General features: G+C 34.2%; 2 protein-coding genes across 4 annotated transcripts; both read right to left on the reverse strand.

The window, feature by feature from the left end:
* Nucleotides 1-463: 463 nt before the first annotated feature.
* On the reverse strand, nucleotides 464-10,845 carry LOC123713506 (cyclin-dependent kinase 5 activator 1). Of its 3 annotated transcripts, none has more exons than XR_006754200.1 (3): nucleotides 10,125-10,845; nucleotides 2,793-3,730; nucleotides 464-886 (listed from the first exon to the last, which is right to left on the reverse strand). XR_006754200.1 is itself a non-coding variant. In XM_045667210.1 (2 exons), exons 1-2 carry the CDS (start codon nucleotides 10,821-10,823, stop codon nucleotides 3,350-3,352), a joined length of 1,080 nt encoding a protein of 359 aa, XP_045523166.1. In that variant the 5' UTR covers nucleotides 10,824-10,845; the 3' UTR covers nucleotides 464-3,349. The 3 variants fall into 3 exon arrangements, 1 of the variants encoding a protein (XP_045523166.1); XR_006754199.1 differs by having other exon boundaries at nucleotides 464-1,327; XM_045667210.1 differs by having other exon boundaries at nucleotides 464-3,730.
* An 8,811-nt stretch (nucleotides 10,846-19,656) lies between these two features.
* LOC123713545 (eukaryotic translation initiation factor 4E-binding protein) lies at nucleotides 19,657-21,983 on the reverse strand. The gene is made up of 2 exons (XM_045667265.1): nucleotides 21,780-21,983; nucleotides 19,657-20,350 (listed from the first exon to the last, which is right to left on the reverse strand). Exons 1-2 carry the CDS (start codon nucleotides 21,916-21,918, stop codon nucleotides 20,145-20,147), a joined length of 345 nt encoding a protein of 114 aa, XP_045523221.1. The 5' UTR covers nucleotides 21,919-21,983; the 3' UTR covers nucleotides 19,657-20,144.
* Between the last annotated feature and the right edge of the window lie 479 nt (nucleotides 21,984-22,462).

The raw sequence follows: 22,462 nt of genomic DNA on the forward strand, positions 1-22,462 counted from the left end.
ACTGTCCCAGTTTTGAAATGCCAGGTCCGATTTGGAGCTCAATACTGGTATAGGAGCATCCTGGTATGGGCTATCTATGATATGGTACTACTACTGGACCCACCAGCCAGCGGGCTCCAACTCACCCATAAAGGTCATGTGTATATTTCCGGAGTAGGACCAACACTCCCGAGCAGTTTATCTTATCTGCCATAGATATGCCCATTTCCCGTGGTTAGTTGACTATAACTGGTCTTAAAAAAACTGTCGAGGTTCTAATATTTTAAATATAGATAAATGCCGGCGGATTTTACCGGAATCAAATAAAAAAAACCCTTCTGGCTGTTGACTATCTGATACAATAAATATTTTTTTCTGTATTTACAAATGTATTATACATATATACACCTTGTATATAACGTAACTAATTCTTTAATAAAACAAATAATTATATATACGAAACGTTTTTTAATAATTTGGTATATTTACAGAATGGTAATAACAAATGTGAGTATGAGAAAAGAAGTTTTCATTGTACCATTTTAATTACTAACGTATTCACACTTGTAGGTCTCATACATTTTTTTTATTGCACTAACAGATCATACATAGCTCAGAGCCTAGCACGAACATAATCGAATAGCCATCGTAAAAGACAGATTTTCGTTTGTGAAACTTAAGGAATGTATTTGGATATAAACAGCATATTTTTAATAGAATATCTGTTGTAAAGTATACAAATACATGACGATATTAGCTTAACGTTCGCGCTAAGGTGTCAGGTGTCTTAGACGAAATAATTTTGCGACAGGCGTGATCACAAACGCAATAATTAGTCTCGGCTTACAACTTGGCCAGATTTCACGTGACTATTCCATATAAATTCGTAAAACCGTTAGAATTACATCTGAGAAGTAATACACAATTTTAATGGTGAGCTTAACAGACTTATACTTTATTAATTGGAATGTACAGATAATTACTTAACTATATTCGTTCGTTTCTACATATTATAAGAATTAAATCTGGAAAATAATTAGAAGCGAATTGGACATTTTGGTCATAAACCATCCTCCAAACTTCACATCGGATTCACTTGCGGACTCACAGCTGCAAACTCATAGCAGTGTTCGAGTCGATACACATTCAGTACACTTACAAAACAGTCTATACTATTACAAAAATCGAAATATCAAACATTGAACATTCGAAAACTATCTAAGTGCTGGAAATAATAGCGAACTTTTTCCAGACAAAATGCTGAAATCTAGATTTGCGTCTAATCCACGTTTTAGATTACTGGCCTAACTTTTAGTCTTAAACTAGACGTGTTGAACGGCTTTATATCCTGAAAGATTACATGAACCAGACCATTAGTGTAGTTTAGATTATCAAATTAATAAGACTTAAACGACATCTAAGATTATCATTTTGGTATTACACGAGCTTTGGATGAAAAACAAAACAGGTAGTTCCTCCCGCATATTTTTCATGGAGCATTTAGCGCTATGGATAAGATTCAGAAAGGATTTAGGGCTAAGGCTGACTCTTTACTTTTTTCTGAATGTCAACTTATTATTTTCTTTAGCGCACCACCGGTGCTCGGCAAATACTGTCGGCTTCCCTCGATATTATTAAATCCAGAGATATGTAGATACCAACGAAATGTGCAGCATAATACTAACATTAATCTTACCATTACGCTAATAACAAAAAAATACACGAAACAATACATACAATCAACTACCTTACACGAACAATTATGAGTTTAACTGAGATTCTATTATTACTTAGGTTTAAAATGACTAGATGTCATTGGCACTCGGTGAATTTTAGACAACATTTAAATTACCGTTCATCAACTGTTAATTAACGAGAATAATGTCGTACAGGTTTAAACAGGTCTTTTAACTTTGTATATGTTGTAATTGTGTTATTGGCTATAATTAGATTATACTATACGTAATTTTTATCCGTCCTAAAATCCTTCTATAAGCTGTTCTAGACTATTTGAGTATTCCGAGTGCCATGCGAAGCAATTATATCGAATCGCCTATAAAACATTAGTTCCCATCGAACAAAATATCGCAAGAATTTTTTGGGAAATAATCTTTTAAAAGACTACACTTAAATACTTAGTTTAACGTCTGTATCTGTACAAAACATCGCAAAATTTGACCTATATTAAACTTAGACCCCGTCTCAAAATGCTAATTGATACTGAGATAATGTAACGTCTTTTGAAACGAATGTATAGTTAAAAGAACAGACATGGCGGAACGCGATGACACACCTTTCTCCCACTAGAATTAGCACTTGAAGACGGAACGTGCTTTGAGCCGGCCGTACGTACTTTTATCTGAAGGACTTGACCGGATATCCGGAGCCTTATTGCAACCCCCCCGCCTGCTTTTCCTATTATCTAACTAATTTTCAATACGATTCTTCTACTACACGAAACTCTTACTGGCTAACCGCTGATCTATTGGACTAAGACTGCTCACGTTAACATGACAATCAGATATTACCTAGAGTATTGTATAGACATGAATACGTAGCTACAAGAAGAGACTAATGCCTTGTATGAAATTATTAAAGGTCCCAGGTAAACGCCGTATGTTTTAAAGGTTGACATCGTTGTCCATAATTCATATTGGTTAAGTATTTATACCGCAGAGTATTATAATTATTATATTAAAATACGCACTTTACGTCTGTATTTACTACAGTATCTCTAATGTGATTATTAATTCACAACTTTAGCAATAAGTTCATTATTACGTTTAATACATATATTAACAATATATACATACACATACGTGACTCCTGGGACTTCATTCATTCTCATTCGTTAATGATTTGAGGATCATCATTTCTTATAAATTCGCTATTTAATTAGCTCTTTCATTATTTTTATCACAATTAACTTGAAATTGCTCGAGACGCTAAAATATGCGTTTAGATCAAATTAATATTCTGCTTCGGGTCTATGGTCAATCGGCGAATGTAATTTACAACATCGCACTGTGTATTATGCTACGGCGTAGAGAGTAGTATTTTCGTAGCAATGCATTTATAATACAATCTAATTTTACCACAACATTATGAATATACCATATGGTGACATTTAACACGTGTCAGTGCAAAGACCAAATCTTTTCCATTTCTGAAACAAATACTACTCACGAAGGTTGCATTACCTAGGTCTTTAACTTGACTTAATTTGTAAGTATTAAATGTTTGTAATGCGATTATAAGACCATTCGTAGCCAATCGCCGATCGACCAAGACTCTCGGCAGTTAGAAGCCGACATCAAACACGACTGGGCCTGTCTGTCAACGCTAGCCTCAGGACGGCGACCTCTGTATGTCAGGCGGCCGTTAAGGCATGCGGGGGTGCAGGGGCGGGATGGGGCGGTGCAGGGGGAGGGCTCTCAATGACCCCACAAGCCTTTAACTCCGTGAACACCTCGGTGAAGAAACCCGGCTCGGAATTGATTCTTAACATGTTAAAAGACAGTCTATCGACGATTAAGAGGCAGCGGTCCCAGAATTTATCTTTGGAGTCCTCGACGAGGAAAGGTTTGAGTGGGTAGGAGATCTCGTTGCCCATGTAGGAATATGAGAGGTAGAGACATGTCAAGACGACGGCTTGGAGCTCCTGTGGCCGAGCTATTCTCTCCCCGTCTACTAATTCCCGGACCAGCATGTAGACGAAGACCACATTAGCTGGGTTGATGAACGCCACGTCCTGAAATGAGAAAATATTTCTCTATTAATTTACATGGATTAAAGAATTATGGATTTACATTATTTTAATGAGAGATAAACATCGTAACGGAATAAATATATGTATTAGTGATATGCATTTAAAACACCTTCATAAATAAATTTAGTAAATATAAAATTTCTGTTTTAAAAACATATTTTTCTAATTGACAGTCTATGTGTTCACCTATGACGGAATTTTAAGCAAGTACTCCGAGTACGAAAATCACGAATAAAATATTAATATTTTTTGAAAAGGATAGCACTTGGTTGTATCTATTTAAATAAATCAATTAATCGCAATGCAAAATAATATACATAATATTAGCATAATAACAAATATAACTACTAAAAAGGTAGGCTAAATAAAAAAGGCGAAACAAAGTTCGCGAAGACAGCTTATTATAAATATAATTGTTATTAAAAATAAGCACATAAAATAGAAAAAATATATTTTGCTTTTTCCCTATATCGACAAACAATCATTTCGACACTCAGTAACCTAATACACAAGAGTGTCCAAAACTAAGTATAATATTGCAAAGAGGGTGGATATTGACATAAGAAATATGAGACAATAAAAGGTATTTTACACTTAATCCTCGTGAAAAGCTTCTGTACATGAGCTAGCTAAAATAAACCTTTTAAAAGAATTCGTTTAAAAAGATATACAGTGTAAAATCTATACAAATAACGACACTGATGGGATTGTGCATTTTATGGCGTTATAGAGAGTTGTCGTTAAATGTGCAGAAGAAAACGTTTAGATAATCCATGACTCCTATTTATTTTTCATTGTCAACAACAGTCTACACGTGCAAGCAATCCTAATTTGTTAACAAAAGAACGAATTTCTTAGAAAGTCCGATTCGATTTTGTTGCGGGCTAGGATAATAAAGCGACTAAAGAACGTACACAGCTGCGCAGTTTTTACTAATTTTAGCAACTTAAAACGTACTTTATTATTCAATCGTTGTCGTTATTGAGAGAGGGTGTAAAGCTATGTGGACTGTATCATTATGTGGAAGATAAGCTAAACCAACTAAAGTCAATTGATTTCGACGCTTTAGGGAGTTCGCCGGGATATCGAGGGACGTTAGATAGAGTTTACACTGTAGGTTATATTTAATGTATTACGTAAGTCAACGAATAATATAGATTAACGGATTCTTTTTATTTCTACTATATTCTATGTTCGGATATTTATATTATTTTATTTTTAAAATATCCTACTTAGTAGGTTAATTTTTCTCATGTCTTACGTTTGTTTTATTTTGTATGCAATTTCTTTAATAAATGGAGACATTTAATAAAGACAAGATTATGTTAAGATATTTTGCTAATAGATATACATAATTTTGTAACAAGAAACTCTAATCCCTATAATTCATAATTCGTAAATATTAAAAAGAAAGACAAGTTCGAAAGAAAACCTTTTCTGTTTTTTGTTTCCATTATCCCAGGACTTCATGCATTAAATAAAAGTGAAACTTCAAAGTTAACAGTTTAGAGACATTAAAAAACCTATGGGACGTTAAGTACTCCTTAACACAATAATTAACGGTTTATATAAAGTATACTGTACGGTTCCTGTGTCACCTGGGTGGATTAAATTAATTAAAATATTAGAGGATTTTTTTACTCTATATTGACCACTCACGTATAATAATAGAATATAAGCAAAATAATAAAATGCAATGCGACAGTTGAAGAGAGTGCCTACGTCTGGCTATACTCTCTGGGCGTAACTCCGACGATTTAGAAAATCGCCACGCTTATGAAACTAAGAAAGCCTGAGTGAGCAAAATGTAAAGCCTTGGCTCGAAAGTATACCAAAAATAAAATTGGGATTATCGTCAGTAGTTGTATGGAAAAAATGAATAAAGCAGTAATTAACAACATCAATATATAAAAGAAAACCTATTATTTGATATAGTTCACGTGTTTGTAAGTGGATCACATTATTCACTTATTAAGAATTATTTTGCGAATATCTTCTACGAATTAATACATTCTAATGTAGGGCACTGTTCTAATTGTTTCGGTTTTTATGTCCGCAACGTGTATATCATTAAAGTTCATTAATTTGAATCGTTATAATTACATATAATAACGTGTGTAACGTACATGTTATGAATGTAACATATATACAAAGTGTTACACAACCAAACGTCAACCGTCAGGTTTTTTTTCCACCCTCATGTCATGTGGTTGCAACCCCGGCTTTGGCTCGTTGGCAATAAGATATATTCAATTTATTAGTGTAGCATCAAAGTAAAATGATATACATATTCAGTGTGCATTAGCTTAAATGGGTGACATACTAGGGATATATCAGAAACATTGCCAATATGACAGATACAGAAATCTCAAGGAATTGGTTTAAAATTCAAAAATTCAAACTCATTTATTCATAAACTTCTCTATGTACACTTATGAATGTCAAAAACAGAAATATATAAAAAAATGCATCTCATTTTGTAATATTTTTAATTTTCAAATCAAGGGCGCACGGACGGAAAGGACGTAACGGAAGAGAAGAACTGGCAATAAACTCTGCGCCACTCTTTTTAATCGCCAAATTTTTCTTTTACACAACGTTTGTAAGGAGCTGCAACAATTATACCATGTTGACATGTTAAATCATTAAGATATTAATGAAAAACCAAAAACAAAGATTTGTCCTCTATTAGCAGGTGGCATGGTCACCACAAGTAGCACCCGTTCTCGAGTATCACGCATGGCCAGACATCGGTTACATGGGTCTTATGAAAACTTTATTTCAATTGTTTTTTAATCATTATTACTTTATACTCTAAACAAACAATTGCCTAGTACAGAGCCTACAAAGTCTAGTTCAGTATTATTCTTTAGGATTCTTACAGTATTTCGTGAATTTTAAGTCTCATCCAAGTAAGTATTAACTCTTTTATGGCCTCATAGAATAATTCAAGACAGTTATACAATCACAAGACATTTCATAATCTGTGAGAAACACCCACGCATAATGTGACAAATACTGCTGACTATTTAGCTCCAAATCTCAAATAGATAATAAGTCTTAAGCTAACCATTGTAACCGCTGCAGTTTTAATGAAATCTTTTACAAAACGCTTCAGCGCGACCTCGCGTTTCGACTAGATTTTAAATGAAATCACAACAAACATTCCCTCTCTATCCAAGACCGTCTGTCCCTTTCTAAACAAACCCTTATTCATGAAGCGAGACGTTATTGATTGGGCGTGTAGCGACCTCTTCATACATATTGAATGAACCTTTCTGAGATCCAAGTCTTGTAAAAGATGGCCAAAGACAATCTTGAGATAATCATGGCAGCGAGGTCATTACATTGTATCAACGATTACCTTAGTTCTTATAGTATATTTTATATATCAATATTGTGTAAGGTCAAATTCGGACAATTATCGAACCAATGGACATACATATTTCTGCGTCTGTTTTAACATTTCCCATGATCGCCTTCTTTGCCTAACCTGAAATTATTGATAAGTGTATGGGCAGATTTGTCTGCATCATGCAGTTTTAAGGGCTTTAGTCATTAATTGCTATATTTTAGTCACATAAAAAAAAATGAGTTGCGTGAACGACATATCCTTGGTTAATAAATTGTAAATGGGTTCGTCTTCCTGGTTGACAGAACTATGTATACTTTGTGTTTGTACCATAATACTATAAACCCCTTTTTAATACCAAATATTATAATAACACGACCGTAGGAAGTGGAGATTCGTGGTATCTATCTGACTATAAAATTGCAAAATCTAAATTGTTGATTTTTCTGCCTATTTATGTTTCATTATATCCAAATAGAACTTAAAGGGGTTAATTTATCTATTGCAAGTACAAGTCAATTCGTTTATATATTTTGTCAAAATATTTGGAATAATTGGAATAAATTAAAAACATATTAAAATCCCAACAATTTTGTTGTAGAGGTCTTCAGAGACACAATAAATAAACGATGACCTTGATCAGTTTTGACACGTGGATTTAAAATAACTCTTCTAATTTAAGCGTATTTTATTTGGAATCTATCCCAATCATTAATCTATCTTAGTTATTGCAATAAAGAATGACGAAAAAAGCTATATTTATTAATATAATATTACGAAATCACGAATCAAAGAAGCGTTTCAAAATAGAACAATTACTTTCCACTGTAGTTTGAGGTTGTTATCACCTACTACAACTATCTAATATAAATAGGAAAAGTCCCTGTAGCAATGAAGTATGTAGCCTTGGACGCCATTGCCAAAAGAGTTCAGGTTTTTATCGCCACACCGCGCTCAATGACAGTATACAACGCTTTCTTACCTCCATCAATATTCCAGCCATTTTGAAGCCAACAAGCATCGCTAGGTACGATAGCAAGCGACCGGATGAGATGTCATTGATCTCTTGTAAGATGGGACAGGCTTTGGAATAGGTTGCCACTTTTATGGATACGTGAGCTAAGTCTCACTTCCCTCAGACAAGCACTAAAGCTGGCGCGGCAAAAAAACGGTTGGTATAATGTTGTCTGCAACTTTGATTTTGGTCCCTCTGGAGTAGAGACTCATGGGCCGTGAGGTTCAAGTGCACAGGCGCTAATTGAAGATTGATGTTTGCATCTGGTAGATATTGCCGGTGACCCAAGCTTTCCTCGCTCAACGAATAAGTATCGCAATACAGCGAAGAAATCCTGCTAGCTTTAAAGGTATACTCTGCCAAAGTTTCAAGTTTCAAGCAATTATTAATATTATATATTTATTTTACTATTTAGGTTAAGAATATTGTAAATAGGCAAATATGTATTTTGTGCATTCATCTCATTATGCGTGTATCGTCGTCTCGTAACAAGTTGTAGATTCTCTAAGAATGAAGTGTAGCAAAAGGTTCTCGAAAAATCTTTTGGGTTGAAGAGGAATAAACTGTTTGGGTAGGTATAAATTACATTTGCAATGATATTAATGTTTTGGGCATGGTGATTTATTTATTTTTCCAGAATGTCTGAGCAGACAGAAGATACTAGTGCATATTCTATATTCTATAAAACTTAACAGACGACAAGAGATTCAAAGGAGCGCTCACTTCTTCACTCAATGAGAAAGAAATTAATCAGGCAAGCTGCAGCTGTTTAATCAAGAATCAAGAATCCATTGGTTTTATAATCTTACAATTCCTAAAGACTCACACACGTCACAGTGATTAGATAGATATTATTGTCAACATTTTTTTCGCAATTATTTAAAATCTCCACTTTGTTTAGAGGGTAGGTTTACGCTTAACCTACTTCCAGTTAAAGAGCTCCGACCTCATTTTCTAAAAATACTCCTGTAATTATTTTTAACTCTGTAGTATAAATGATAGCCTTATGGGAAGTAAATATAGAATAGAACTGCATGATATGAACTGTTAGGATAATTTATGGCAAGGAAACTGTAAAGAATTTTTGTATATTCGCAGACGCCTAGCGACTTTGATCGATACAAAAAGTGCCAACGGGATATGTGTGCGATGTCGCGGCCTACTAGATTGCTATGAAGTTGCATGGAACTGAGCTTAGCGATGCGCCTGATTCGTAAGTTCTCAAGTTATCATAATATGTATGACTTTTTCTTACATATCTCTGTTGTATATATCCCAAGTCTCTTAGGTACAATGTTAGCAGCGACCCCTTCGACCCTTAGAGAAGTAAAACAAAACAAGCCCGGACAAGCTATGAATATTTTAGGGATTTTTTTAACGAGTCGTTAAGTCCGTGAACTACACTATTTGCTGATATATTGTAAATATTAGATTGAAAATAAAATATTTTAATTATTTTTAATAATTAATTAAGAAAAACCCATTAATGCGCGGTGTGTATTAGCTAACATAATTTGTATCTGAACTATCAGTATCTTTATTTTACATAATCTATTTATTATTAATATTTATTTTAAATATAAACTCAATTCAATATAAAACTTTAATTGGTGTTGCGTAATAAATGCTTTACTATGTATGAATATAAATAGAACTCGTCTATATTTTTTACGTTTCTCGTACAGAAATAAACAAACTAAAAACTTACAACAAAATTAATTACATTTTAAAAAATATTCTCTTGTCTTTGCTCAAGAGAGTCTATTATAAGGCTTTTGTTTGTTTACTCCAATGAATGGGGGAGAGAAGAACAAAAGAAAATTGGAAAATCAATACATAACTTTGCTTGACTATAATCTAGCTACGCTACAGATTTGGGAAAATAGACGATCTTTTCTTTCTAATACAATGTTGTTATGTATTATTTATCGAACTAGTGACTCATTCTGCGGTATACTAGACATCTAACGCATATTTCGATTATTGACGATACAATGCGTGCGCATTACCTGCCAGCCTTGGAGTAGCAATGAACGGTCCACCGTCCGCAGCCACATCACAGCATCTCCCGCTTGGAAGTCCCGTAGCCGGTGACATCGCGAATGGAGAAACATCCCCAGGCACTTGAGCAATTCCGAGGTAGAGGCTTGTATTACCGTCTTCCTCGGCGCCACCACCGGGGCTTTCCCGACGGCCGTTGTGGGCAACTTCTCCGTGTAACACACGTTATTGTTGAGTGCATTGGTCCGCGCTACCTCCGTCGGTGGGGGCACCACGGGGGCCCGCGTGTATATCGCGCCCCCAACGCTGACATTCTTATTCCTATCGAGCGGCGCATTGTCCGTCAGCGGCGCCCTGAACGTCGTCACGCTCTTGCTTTTGCATTCCAACTTCTTCTTGTTGTTGTTGGCGGTGGAGAATCTCTTCCACGACAGTGCATTGATGAACAGTGAGTGTTTCTTGAGGTTTTTCTCGAGGGCCGTTTTCTCGGAAATGATTTTGGCGGCATCGTCGAGGGTAGCTCGCCGTTCGTCGCGCGTGAGCTCACGGTTTTCCCTGTTCTTCGCGTTGTTGAGTCTTTCGTAGGAGTAGGCTAGGGCGGCACGGTCAGGCGGCGGTGCGGCGGTGGGCGGGCGCCGCTCTCGCGGGCTGAAGCTCAGCACGGTGCCCATGAGGCCCGCGCGCGTTGTTCCGCTAAGTTCCCGCATGCATCGCGTGTGAGGCGCGCGGTGGCGGCGGCCAGTATGCGGGCTCGATAGTCCCGCGCCTGCGTGGAGCCTCCCGGGCCCTATCGACCGCGGCGCGCGCACCCAGCTGACCGACACGCCACTAGGGGTGCACGATAACGATAACTGTTGCAATTTGCATTTCACCCCTAGATTCTTGTGTCCTGAGTTACAGAAGTTTTTTTGTAATATCAAGAATGAAATATCAAAAGAACGAAAAACCTAAGCAGGAAACAACAAAAAAATAGCACTTACAGCTACAAATAATGATTTTTTTTCTTTATTTGAAAAGAATATTATAAATAAAGAAAGTACAGATATATTATTTGATCGAAATTAAAAATCCAATCCTTCCAAAGCCAACACTAACGCTAGCCCCACCCTGATTAACAACATCCCCACTTGGTCACGGAATTACTGATCACAAATCTCAATTAACTGCCTATCTCGTCGATCGGTGTTCAATATACACAAAGGTGTGCTAGTTGTGCTTACTAATTTACAAAATGGCTAGAAATTAAAAAAAACGAAAGCTCATCTCAAAGTTTCACTATTAAATATCCACATTGGACCCGCTACATTGTTAATATCGTCCTCTCATTTTCTTATCTCATAAGGTTGAATAGAGATCCAAAACTCAACATTAAAACTATAGGGATAATAGGGGATCAAAATAAAACAATATGAATTACTTAGCGTGCGTGTTGTTCCCACGAGAATGTAAGTGCGTGCTCCTATATCACCATGCCTCCTATTGATAGAGAACAAATCTTTGTTTTTAAATTATTTTATTATTATTAATTAACTATTAATTACTTAAGAAGTCTTGTGGAACTCCTTACAAACATTGTGTAACACAAAAAACTTGGCGATTAAAAATAGTGGCGGAGAGTTTATTTCCAGTTCCGTTCTACGCATTTGATTTGAGAACTGGCAGTAAATGTAATATTAGAATCATTTATTATAATTTTTTTTACGATCATAAGTTTACATTGGGTTACCTATATGAATAAATGATTCTGACTTTAGAAAAAAACTAAGCGTTACACAGTTTGTGTAATCCTACATACCTACATTTTACAGAATTATGGTATAAGCCACTAATAACTTTTGATTTGACACAAAGTTCTCTTGAGATTAATACTCCTGAATACAATTTTCGTATGACCCATGAGATAAACTTCTAGGTTTTTGCACTCTAAGGGTAAGAAACGAGACTATCAGACTGCCGTACATCAAAAATGTATTGGAATTTGACATACGGCAATCTTAGTATTAGTTAGTAGTTTCTGAATTACACCTTAGGTCCGGTTAAACATAGCTTTGCAGCGACACAGACACAGTGCAATCGAACCCAAAATGACGCAACTAAATCAGGTTCTACCACTGAGCTTATTACTGATACAATATATACTGTAGATGAACCTTTGATTTTTTTTATAGAACAGGGGGCAAACGGGCCGGAGGCTCATCTGATGTTAAGTGATGCCGCCGTCCATGTACACTCGCAATGTCAGAAGGCTCGCAAGCGTGCTGCCTGCTTTTTAAAAAAAATATTGAAAAACCCTAAGTTGAATTGGTTCTTAAATACTTCCTTGTGTTCCACATTGTGGTGGTGCGCGGCAGAAATTGCCTTAAAAAACGCTCTGTTGTGGAACGACGGACTGTATTCTGCCTTGACGTCCGTCCTTGAAGTTCCCAAATCTGCAAACATTACATAATAATGCGGTAACCAACTGGCTCGATTTTCCCTATAACTGAAACTCCAGTTGTATTCCCGGTTTTTCTGCGTCAAAAATCAACCTAAATCCGCAGTGGCTGACCTGAATACAATTTTCATTAAAACGACGTTATCACGAAAAAACTCGTCACATTCCCATTGACACCTAGCTTTTCTTCAAACTGAAAATTGGATAGCTTTTGCACTTGTAAACATATTGACACTTGTTTTGTGTCGATTTTCACTATTAACACTTGTTAGTAAGGACTGCTTATACAGTACCGCCTCAACTTAGACCTAAAAATCAACATTTGAAATTGAAATTAAGGAAACTGATCACATGTAAGGTTAAGATTAATATGGAATTGTAGCGCCGCTGGATTTTTATTATTAAGTAGTCAATCACGGTACGGTACAGATTCTTGTTCCAGCGATTTTCCTCTTCAGTCCTATATATTATCAAAACGACAAAGATGGACTTTAAAGACAACGATATCGGAAGGACCAAGGTGAAAAAGGTGAAGGTACCCCAAAAAGGTGGATAGAAGAAGTAGAAGCGGTAGCAGAAAACGAATGGAGAAAGAATGCCATAGACAGAGTCGGTTGGAAAAAGCTGGAGAAGGCTTTTACCCGTGAAGGTGTTCCGATCGATGGTACTGAAGGTAGCTAGGATATAGGATATATAGCATAACAAAATAAAAATAATCTACAAAATATAAAAATCTAAGCTGTATATATTTTTTTGTCATGACTGGTTAACGGGGTTTTTATTATTATTATTATTATTACGGGTGTTTGAATCCATGCAGTGGTGATGCAACTACAATAACATTATTCTTCATACTACGTATCTTTATTTAAAACAAACCGATGTATACATTAAAATGATTTTAAATTTTTTTTGTATACGATAAACTTCCAACTTACCTTGTTTCTTTTCCTGTGTTTAGAACAACCAATAGTTTGGAATCATATAATAATTTTCGACAAACAAATGCTGCTACAACAAAATACTACGGCATAGCATTCATAACGAATGCATAAAAAATCCCTTGTGTGATTTGTTAATTGTATATTATAACAGAAACCAGAAAGACAACGAACCTTGACTCATAATTATAATAAGTTTATTTTCAATCTTTACTAATATTTATATGAAGTTTAAATTTGTTATATAGATTTTTTTTCTTGTTACTCGATATCCTAACTTCCTTCAGTACCATAGATCGGAACCCCTTAAAGGTAAATTCCTCTAGTCTCTAACTCTTATACTTTATAATTAATATCAAATCCCACAGATCCCTACTCTATAACAACATTCCGAATATCTACAAATATAAAGCATTGCGCCCCCAACTTGTTTCACCCCTTCAATACCTAGTTATAGTTTTAATTCAAAATTTACTCTTGTTTCGCTGGTTTAAAAGGGGAAACAATGTATTAACATTTATCAAGTATATGCAGAAGTGCGTAATAGACAAAGTTTTTTTTTATATCTCCGTAAATATTTGTTAAATAACGCACACAACTTATGTTTACGCAAGTAAGACAATACACGGATTTTGCGAGTGTAAAACAAAAGATGAAACTATGCTGAGTTTCGTATGATTCAAGAGAAAATACGGATCTTAAGGCGTTTGTTAGAGACACTGTCGACCAATCATAATCAATCGAAATATGCTATTATTTTGTCTATCGCTTAACCGCGATCTTTCACGCGAAACGTTGGTAGAGTTTTGAGTTAAGACTCTTTGTCTTATTATTATTTATACAATCAATATATTAAAGGACAAACGTTCAGCGTATCATTGCAATACACAGGGCAATATTGTAAAGTTATTATTATTTTATATGTATACTAAATAATTCACTTGTAATTAACAAACGTTATTAAATGGTTCAATGCTAAAATTAATCATTATAAAGACAACTTCTAATTAAAATTGTAATTTAATACCGAGTCGTTAAAATGTTTTATGTTAAAATATTTCGACATATGCAAATATAAATGTAACATATAAATTATATGTGACGGGCGAGCAGACGTCGGCTCCTATTTGCCACTTCACCCCCATTTCGCTCGTGACACCCCTTTATCTGAACGGCTTTGATGTGAACCGACACTCAATAATTGGATGGGAATAGACATGAGTTTTCTGCGGTTTTTATTAACTTCGTTAATTTATTAAAGGGGTTTTTAATAAAATAAATTATTCATTTTGCGTGCTTTTCACCGTGACCACGCACGCCGAAAAGCACGCGAAACGTCGGAAAAAAATAAAATAAATTAAATTAAATTTAAATTTAGAATTATGTAAATAATTATAAGTTTTTAATAATAATACATAGCTTTAATCCGTTCAAAGAGTGTTTTTCTTAATAAATTATTTTGCAAAAACTACACATAAGGAAATTAACATTCTATGGGTCGTTACTAGTTTTTTAGGAAAATTATTTTCGGGTATACCTATACTTATTACACTATGTCGATTATATCCGATGTAAAAGCGAAACAAAAATTGTTCCAGTATGATACGAAAAATATTATAAAATTTGTTTCTTAACAAATATTTATGTAGCATTGGCTTACCTCGTGGCTTGATCGTGCGACTCTTTCCCCCTATGGCCGTAAGTACAAACCACGGCTTATGTCCTAGTTGTTTGATATCGTATATTGAAGGAACAAATATCGTCAGGAGGTCATCATCACAAAGTCTACGACAACGGCTGGAGGCACGAGGAACTTCAACCTCATTCCGTATAATATTTATGACTATATATTTATACCGAATAGAGTCGTTTTCTTTGTTCATTTTTTTAGACCCATTTTTGTGGGTTGCCTTCCTTTGAAATACGAGTATACTCTTTTTTTGAACAGTTAGTTCGCAAAAGTAAATAACTTGTGAAGCGGACCATGGAAGACTGCCATCAAGGTGATGCGGATGAAATGTTAAGTTATTACAACTCGTACGGTGTAGGAGTGTGAAGGAAACAACCCAAACAACTCTTCAGAACACTCAATGAGATGAGGCACAATGTTTCTGCGTTGAGATAGAGAGAATCGAGCCGATCAGTAATACATTGGATATTTACAATTCGACAAGCTCTATTTGGTCAAAAGGAAGAAGCTGGTATTTGGGAGCACCGACAGAGAAATGACTCACGGTGGCCTCTATTTTCATTTCTGCAAGAACCCGTCATCTTTAAGTCGATACCAACCGGGGAAATAATTACAGATAACACAACTTTCTCTACAGCTGTGATACTTTTGACATTCAACACCTTTTGTCTTCAGTCACCGTGACCACGCACGCTGTAAAGCACGCGAAACGTCGGAAAATTTAAAATTTAAAATTATGTAAATAATTATAAGTTTATAATAATACAAATAGCTTTAATCCGGTTAAAAAATGTTTTCTTTCAATGTCTAAAAGCTATGTTAATCAAAGACAATACTATAAAATCTATCTATAATCTAAAATAAATCTCACGCACTCTTTCTATGGGAAAATTCTTCACTGCCAATCGTACGGACTGTGCTAAGGACTCCAAATTATCGTGGCGCTTAGAGCAAGCCATACTTTCTAAAACTGACCATAAATCATAATCCAGAGGATTAAGCTGGCCAGTCTACAGATCAGATGAAGTCCGACACTATCGTTTCCAACCAAGACTGCGTAGACCGAGCTTTGTGAGCCGGCGCCGAGTCTCGCTGGAAGAACCATTCTTGGTTATTGAACATGGTGTTGTTAAGGGGGATGTTTACCACCTTCTCAATAATGGTATCTTGATACACTTGTGCCGATGTTTTAATACCTTTTTCATAAAGGTATGACTCAGTCAGTCCTTCATAGCTAATACCCCACCAAACCATCACTGAAGTCGGATAGTGCCCACGTTGCACTCTGTAACAAAATTCAAATTCAAATGTAATATTTTGTTAATTTTTAATTGTAACAGTATTTATGGCCAGACTAAATATATAAGTGTACTGGCCTTTTTTGATCAACATCGGAGATAAGAATGTTATATTACAATTTATGAGTGTGGTAAATACTAGTGCTCATTTTGGCTTCAAGTGTGCGATAATTGCTAATATTTGGTTTGCACTTCTATTCACTAAAACATATGTAACTTAACTTATTTAATGTTACATAACTAGAGTTAAACATAAAAATCGATCTTGCTATAGCCATATACAGCATAGGGACAAGCGTACAGATATTTTTAATTTATGAAAAAATACAGACAGAACCAAGAAGGGAACGGAATAGACAAATGTTTTTGCGCCTGCATGAAATATTTTCAGCACTGTAACGGAAAATATCTCTTTCGCATTGAAGTGCTTAATTGTACTACTGTCGTAAAAATGGTTAGTTAGGTCAAATAAAACTCGTCATAGTAACAGTATATTTTATCAATAATTTCAATAAATTATGGTATACTGATAACACAGAACAATACTATAATCGATGAAATTACAAATCATCGAAATGTGTTTCTAAAAATAGACATGTAATAACGTTCTATCAACGTATATACATTTATAATAAAAAATTGTTATAATTGATTATCTCTTTTGTTGGACCTATGTCTCCGTGTAAGGGTTCCATAGGACCGGACACTGCCTGCTTACGCTTGAATTCCAAATCCAAATAGCGAAAATCTTTGAATTTCTATTTATGTATAGAATTAAAAGGGGAAAAATCACACAGCGCAGTAGCGTCGCCCGCTCACCCTAATGAGTTTATCGGAAGCCTCAACAGTACAATGTAGGAACATAAGCCACAGTTTATATTTATTTATACCACTCAGTCTGGATTTTATGATAATGACATGATTTATATATATATCTATGTAATGTGTTAATACCATCTGTAATTAAGCTTAAAGCTTACGAAAAAGGCATACAATGTCGAATCTATTTATCAACCCAATTTCGGCAAGAGATTATGGCAAATAGGTATTTGTATATTGAACGCGATTTATTATGTATTTACTATACATTCTACCATTAAAAGTTATATATATGTATTTCAGTTAATTTACATAAAATTATATTGAATACTTCCTCGGGAAACTTACACTACTATTGGTCCATAAACCATACAGCATTTCATGTGCATACATTCAGGCATGTTAGGTTAGTAAAACGATAAGAAGATAGTTAGTCGATAGTTCGAAACTACAAATTGGGCAAACCTATTGAATATTGTGACATTTCCCGCCAATACGATGAATGTCAATGCCACTTTGAAAATTGATTTTCTCTATGGAAAGGTTAGGTTAGATTATGCTGAAATTCAACCCAGGATCCCCAGTAAACAATGGTTCTTTGAAGTTAAAAGTTCTAAAATTGTCACTTCTATCATTTCTAGAATGCGTTTAGGACATTTATGTACACCTCATCATTTATCAAGGCATCGTATTGTTGATAGTAATATTTGTGAGTGTGAAGAAGATATTGGTGACCTCGACCATATTTTCTTTTCTTGTCCCCAATATGACCAGACCACCTAATTCTGTATTCCTTACAATTACATGTTCCGTTTCCGACTAACATCCCCTGCCTTTTGCTTTATCCTTTATTGTATTATAATGTATTATCTTATTTCATAAACAATAATATTTTTTTGAAGACGTAATATGTTTATGTACATATATTGTTTTTAACTAGCTTATCCCTTTCTTTCCTTTTGACGTATTTGTTTAATTATTTATCGCGTGTAGTTTCCCAAACTTTACTTACGTTACTTGAAACTGGCGTAAAGTCAAAACTATTTCCATAAAAGATATCCCTGATAGTCTTATTATAATGTTCAGTACAAATTCGATTTAAAATCAGTAATAAAAACACCAACAATATGAAAAGAAGTAAATAATTTAATAACAAAATTTATAACAATAAAATCTAAGATATTTTCTTTCGAAATAAGAAAAATTTATATTTCAATTTCAAAACATACTAATGTAGTCCAAACAGACGAATCAACCGATTAGACCCAGACAGATCCTTTTGAAGGGTGAGGGACTATAGGGTGGAAATTTTTCAAAAATAATTGTGTATCCTATTACTATAGAAATAAGACTCAATTTAGTGTATTCTAAATATGACGTATTACAATAACTAAACACAGGGCAATGAACTATGCCAAAATGTGGACATACTCAAGAAATTGCATTCCAGCGTAGTATAATTACAACATTCCTCTTTTGACTATGTAGAGACTAGACATTGTAGAGCTAAGATATTGAGGTTTTTCATATATAATCTAAAACTTTGTTAAACCAAACACTAGTTACTTAATAGTTTGGTTAAACTATGGAAAATGTAAAATTAGATTTTCGTCGTTTACGGACCTCAGTATGTTAAATCGAGAAATTATAGCAATACCTACTAAAGTTTTTTTCCTTGTCACTCTTATTTGACCTTACTAAACCCTTGGTATTAAGGTTTTGTTTTTCTGCGTTTAATTATGCGCTTGTCGTCTGCGTAGATATTATAGGTATATTATTTAGCACATGTTATCGATTAAAAACCTGTTAGATATTCTAGAAACGAAACATTTCAAATATCGCAACAGAAACCACTATACATAATTTCACGTCAGTCTGGCGGAGTCGGTTAATGTTTTTAAATGACGCCATCTACCAGAATCTAAGGTGAAACAAAAGTAGCGGGAGCAGCTTTAGGCACACGTTAAAACCACGAGGTCGAGAGCTCGATCCCCATTTTATGTAAACACACACAAACCGGCGATGTCCCATTACGGTTACGGGAATTATCATACATAAAAATAAGAATATAAATAATAATGTATGGTGGCTAAAATCCAAACAAAAGTTATTTTTTTATTTTTTTATTAGCAGTCATGTAATAATACATTCTCGGAACAATTTAACGCAAATATCATAAAAGGCAATACATTTATTTTAATATCCTTATGAAATATCATATCATTATTAAAATACTTTAAAACTTGTAAAGTAATTTGTGTTCATAAAATCTTCAAAGGTATATTTTTGGTAATAACATCGATATGGTAAAATTATACGCAAAATTTCAGCACCTCATTAGTGTTGCGTCAAACGCACTTTGCACGATAAAACATACTACACTCATAACACAATACCCTTTGTTTTTTTTTTTATTTAGAACGCATTCAGCCATTCCATAAAGAATTATATTTTTTTTAAATGTGGCTTTTATGTTTTATACTTTTTTTTTCAAAGGGCTGCGTTTTTAAAACGCATTTACATAACCGTAGTTATAACATGGTCCTTAAGAATCCTAAAAATACATAAAATCTATGCTTAAGTCAAAATTCAAATCAGTCGAGAAAATGCTATATTTGTGAATTTTATCACCCTCCCCGTCAAACTATCCATAGAGGTACAAATATTTGTAACTCTATCAAATTATTATCTTTTAAATTATATACTCAACATTTATTAGGTGACTAGAGATTTGCGATTTTTTGACTTAGCTCTAATATAAAAAATAAGCCTACGCGACAATACATTTCTGTGTCATTATTTCCCGTCACAGATCATTTTGCACAAGTTGAATAACCTTAACCTATTTAGAGATCCATAGAGAATGTCTCCTGTGATTCGTCAAAGGAGATGGAATTCGAGCGAGGCTTATGAGAAGACGTCTGTAGGTGGGCAATAGGTCCCGAAGGATTCTTCAGCATCGACACTGGCAGTGCACATTTCGGTGGTGTTTTTGAGATCGGTGACTGGCTTAGTGACATCATAAATGACCTCTCATAAACAATCCTGGTACCTGAAATGAAAAACAAAATTAACAATCCCATAAACAATAAACGATACCTTTTGGCGCCCTTTTTATAAATACTAATACATTGAATTCTAAAGTAGACAGAAGACATAAATAATTTAACAGATAAAATTTTATTGCTCATTTGAAATGCACATAATTATAAACTAAACTCATTCGATAATAGACTTCTACTCTCGAATGTAAACAAGCGTTTATGACCTTGAGTCTGACGCAATTTTTTGTAATAAAATTTATAAATACACTGATTCCTTACATCTGATTTTTGCTAGCTAAATATATGAGGGATATCTAATGTTATGGAGAAGATAAAGCTGTCTTCACGTGTTACGGACAAGAGATAAGAAATTGAATGACCTTGCTTTCTTATCTCAAGTAGAACTAGATAGTATAAAAAATATTATTATTGTTTATTTTAGGTTATATAACTAAAATACGGTTAATGTCTTTAATTTGGCTGAGAACCGAGAATAGTATTTACTGTTTACGAAGTGTGTAAATGTATAAAATCTTGCTTGCTTGAAAAAAATATTTAGCAATAAATCTTTAATACTATGTATTTGCATTAAATAAAATACATCAATTTATCTCATCAATTGTGGAAACTTCAAACTTCTTAATTGTAATTTTTTAATTATGATGGCAGAAGTTATAACTAATATAGAATTACTTTTATCTTTACTATGAATCTCTATTGTATTTTTACATGTGTGAGCAATTTTTTTAGCGTCCACGCGGTTACCGGTCATGTCTAAATTTACTTTACCTTCAATTAAATTTAATTAAGCCAAGTAGCCGTAACGTACAATTTACTACGGAGTAGCTCATACCATTTTAAGAGTTGCTTAATTAATTTGACCAATCGAATCTTACATTACATATTTAACTTAGTTATAACATCTGTGTTATAACTGTTTAAAAATAATGGGCCTAATATGATAAATTATTGAATAAACAAATGAATAATAGTTAAAAGTAGGAAAACCTCTAAACGACAGAAGCATTTATTTTTTTAAATGTCACATGTTATTATTAAATGTTAGTTTTAGGTTAGAATATCTTGAGTTGTTTATCAATATCGAATGTTATATAACGTAACAAAAACAATGTGCTTTGCAACGTGCATCCCAATATGATTTTCTAGTTTCTTATGGTATTAAATGTCAATTTCAGTGTCATATAGTACTTAATACATTAAAGCACATTAAACATCCGGCACTTTAAAACATCGAACACGTGTGGGGAATATTTTTTGATGGCAACCGGCGAATTTAAATGGATTATTAACATATATTAATTTATTAACTTGCGAATGATTCCTTGGATCCAGCCTTTTAGGCGCTGTACAGATTAAAATGTAGAGTCGAATCTCTTACAAACGCAGGAGTTATAGAAACTTGAAGTAAACAATTACCTCCTGGCGTTGTCGAGTAAATGGTGCCTCCAGGAGTGCTGGAGTAGACATCTGGCATTTGTGAAGGGTCCGTTATATGGACACGCCTAGTCGGGATCGTCTGGCTATGCGTCGCCCTTGAAATTGGTGATGCGGACATTATTTTCTTTAATCACAACACACACTTGTTAAATTCAAGAAACACTGAGCCGAGTTCAACCGGCGACTAAAATAAATACGCTAGCTCTGAGCCACTCACACGATAAACCGATAACGTAAACACACAACGCACACATTGATCATGTGGTTCGAAGTTTTCAAAGAATAACATGTTTTTCTAATGGTGTAAGAAAAAATAGTGTCATGTATTTTTTTGTCTTACTTATTAGAATGGCTAATATTTAAATGTTCTAATTATTTGGTTTTTGGGTAATAACAAGATGTGGAATGTGGTATTGCGTAGTGCAGATAACAGGTTCATAGATTTTACATTTCGGTAATCTATTGTAGGTGGTTCCAAGGAAAACAATAATATTATTTCAAACTAAAATTATTGGACTACATTCTATAGCGCATTTGTGAATACGATGTCTCTATTTGAGCATTATATTGAATTTAAAACCCCAAAATTTATATCAATACAAGTAGTGTTTGTGATAACGAAAAGATAATTCAAAGAATACAAAATTAAACCTCACTGCCCA

The sequence above is a fragment of the Pieris brassicae genome, chromosome 8 (assembly GCF_905147105.1).
Source record: "Pieris brassicae chromosome 8, ilPieBrab1.1, whole genome shotgun sequence".
NCBI classification, from domain to species: domain Eukaryota; kingdom Metazoa; phylum Arthropoda; class Insecta; order Lepidoptera; family Pieridae; genus Pieris; species Pieris brassicae.

Excerpts from the sequence above, each read along its gene's own strand:
- LOC123713506 (XM_045667210.1), bottom strand. The coding sequence starts at position 10,823 with ATGCGGGAACTTAGCGGAACAACGCGCGCGGGCCTCATGGGCACCGTG. Across the intron at positions 3,731-10,124 it reads TGCTACTCCAAGGCTGGCAG|GACGTGGCGTTCATCAACCC; the intron begins GTAATGCGCACG and ends TTCTCATTTCAG.
- LOC123713545 (XM_045667265.1), bottom strand. The coding sequence starts at position 21,918 with ATGTCCGCATCACCAATTTCAAGGGCGACGCATAGCCAGACGATCCCG. Across the intron at positions 20,351-21,779 it reads TTACTCGACAACGCCAGGAG|GTACCAGGATTGTTTATGAG; the intron begins GTAATTGTTTAC and ends TTTTCATTTCAG.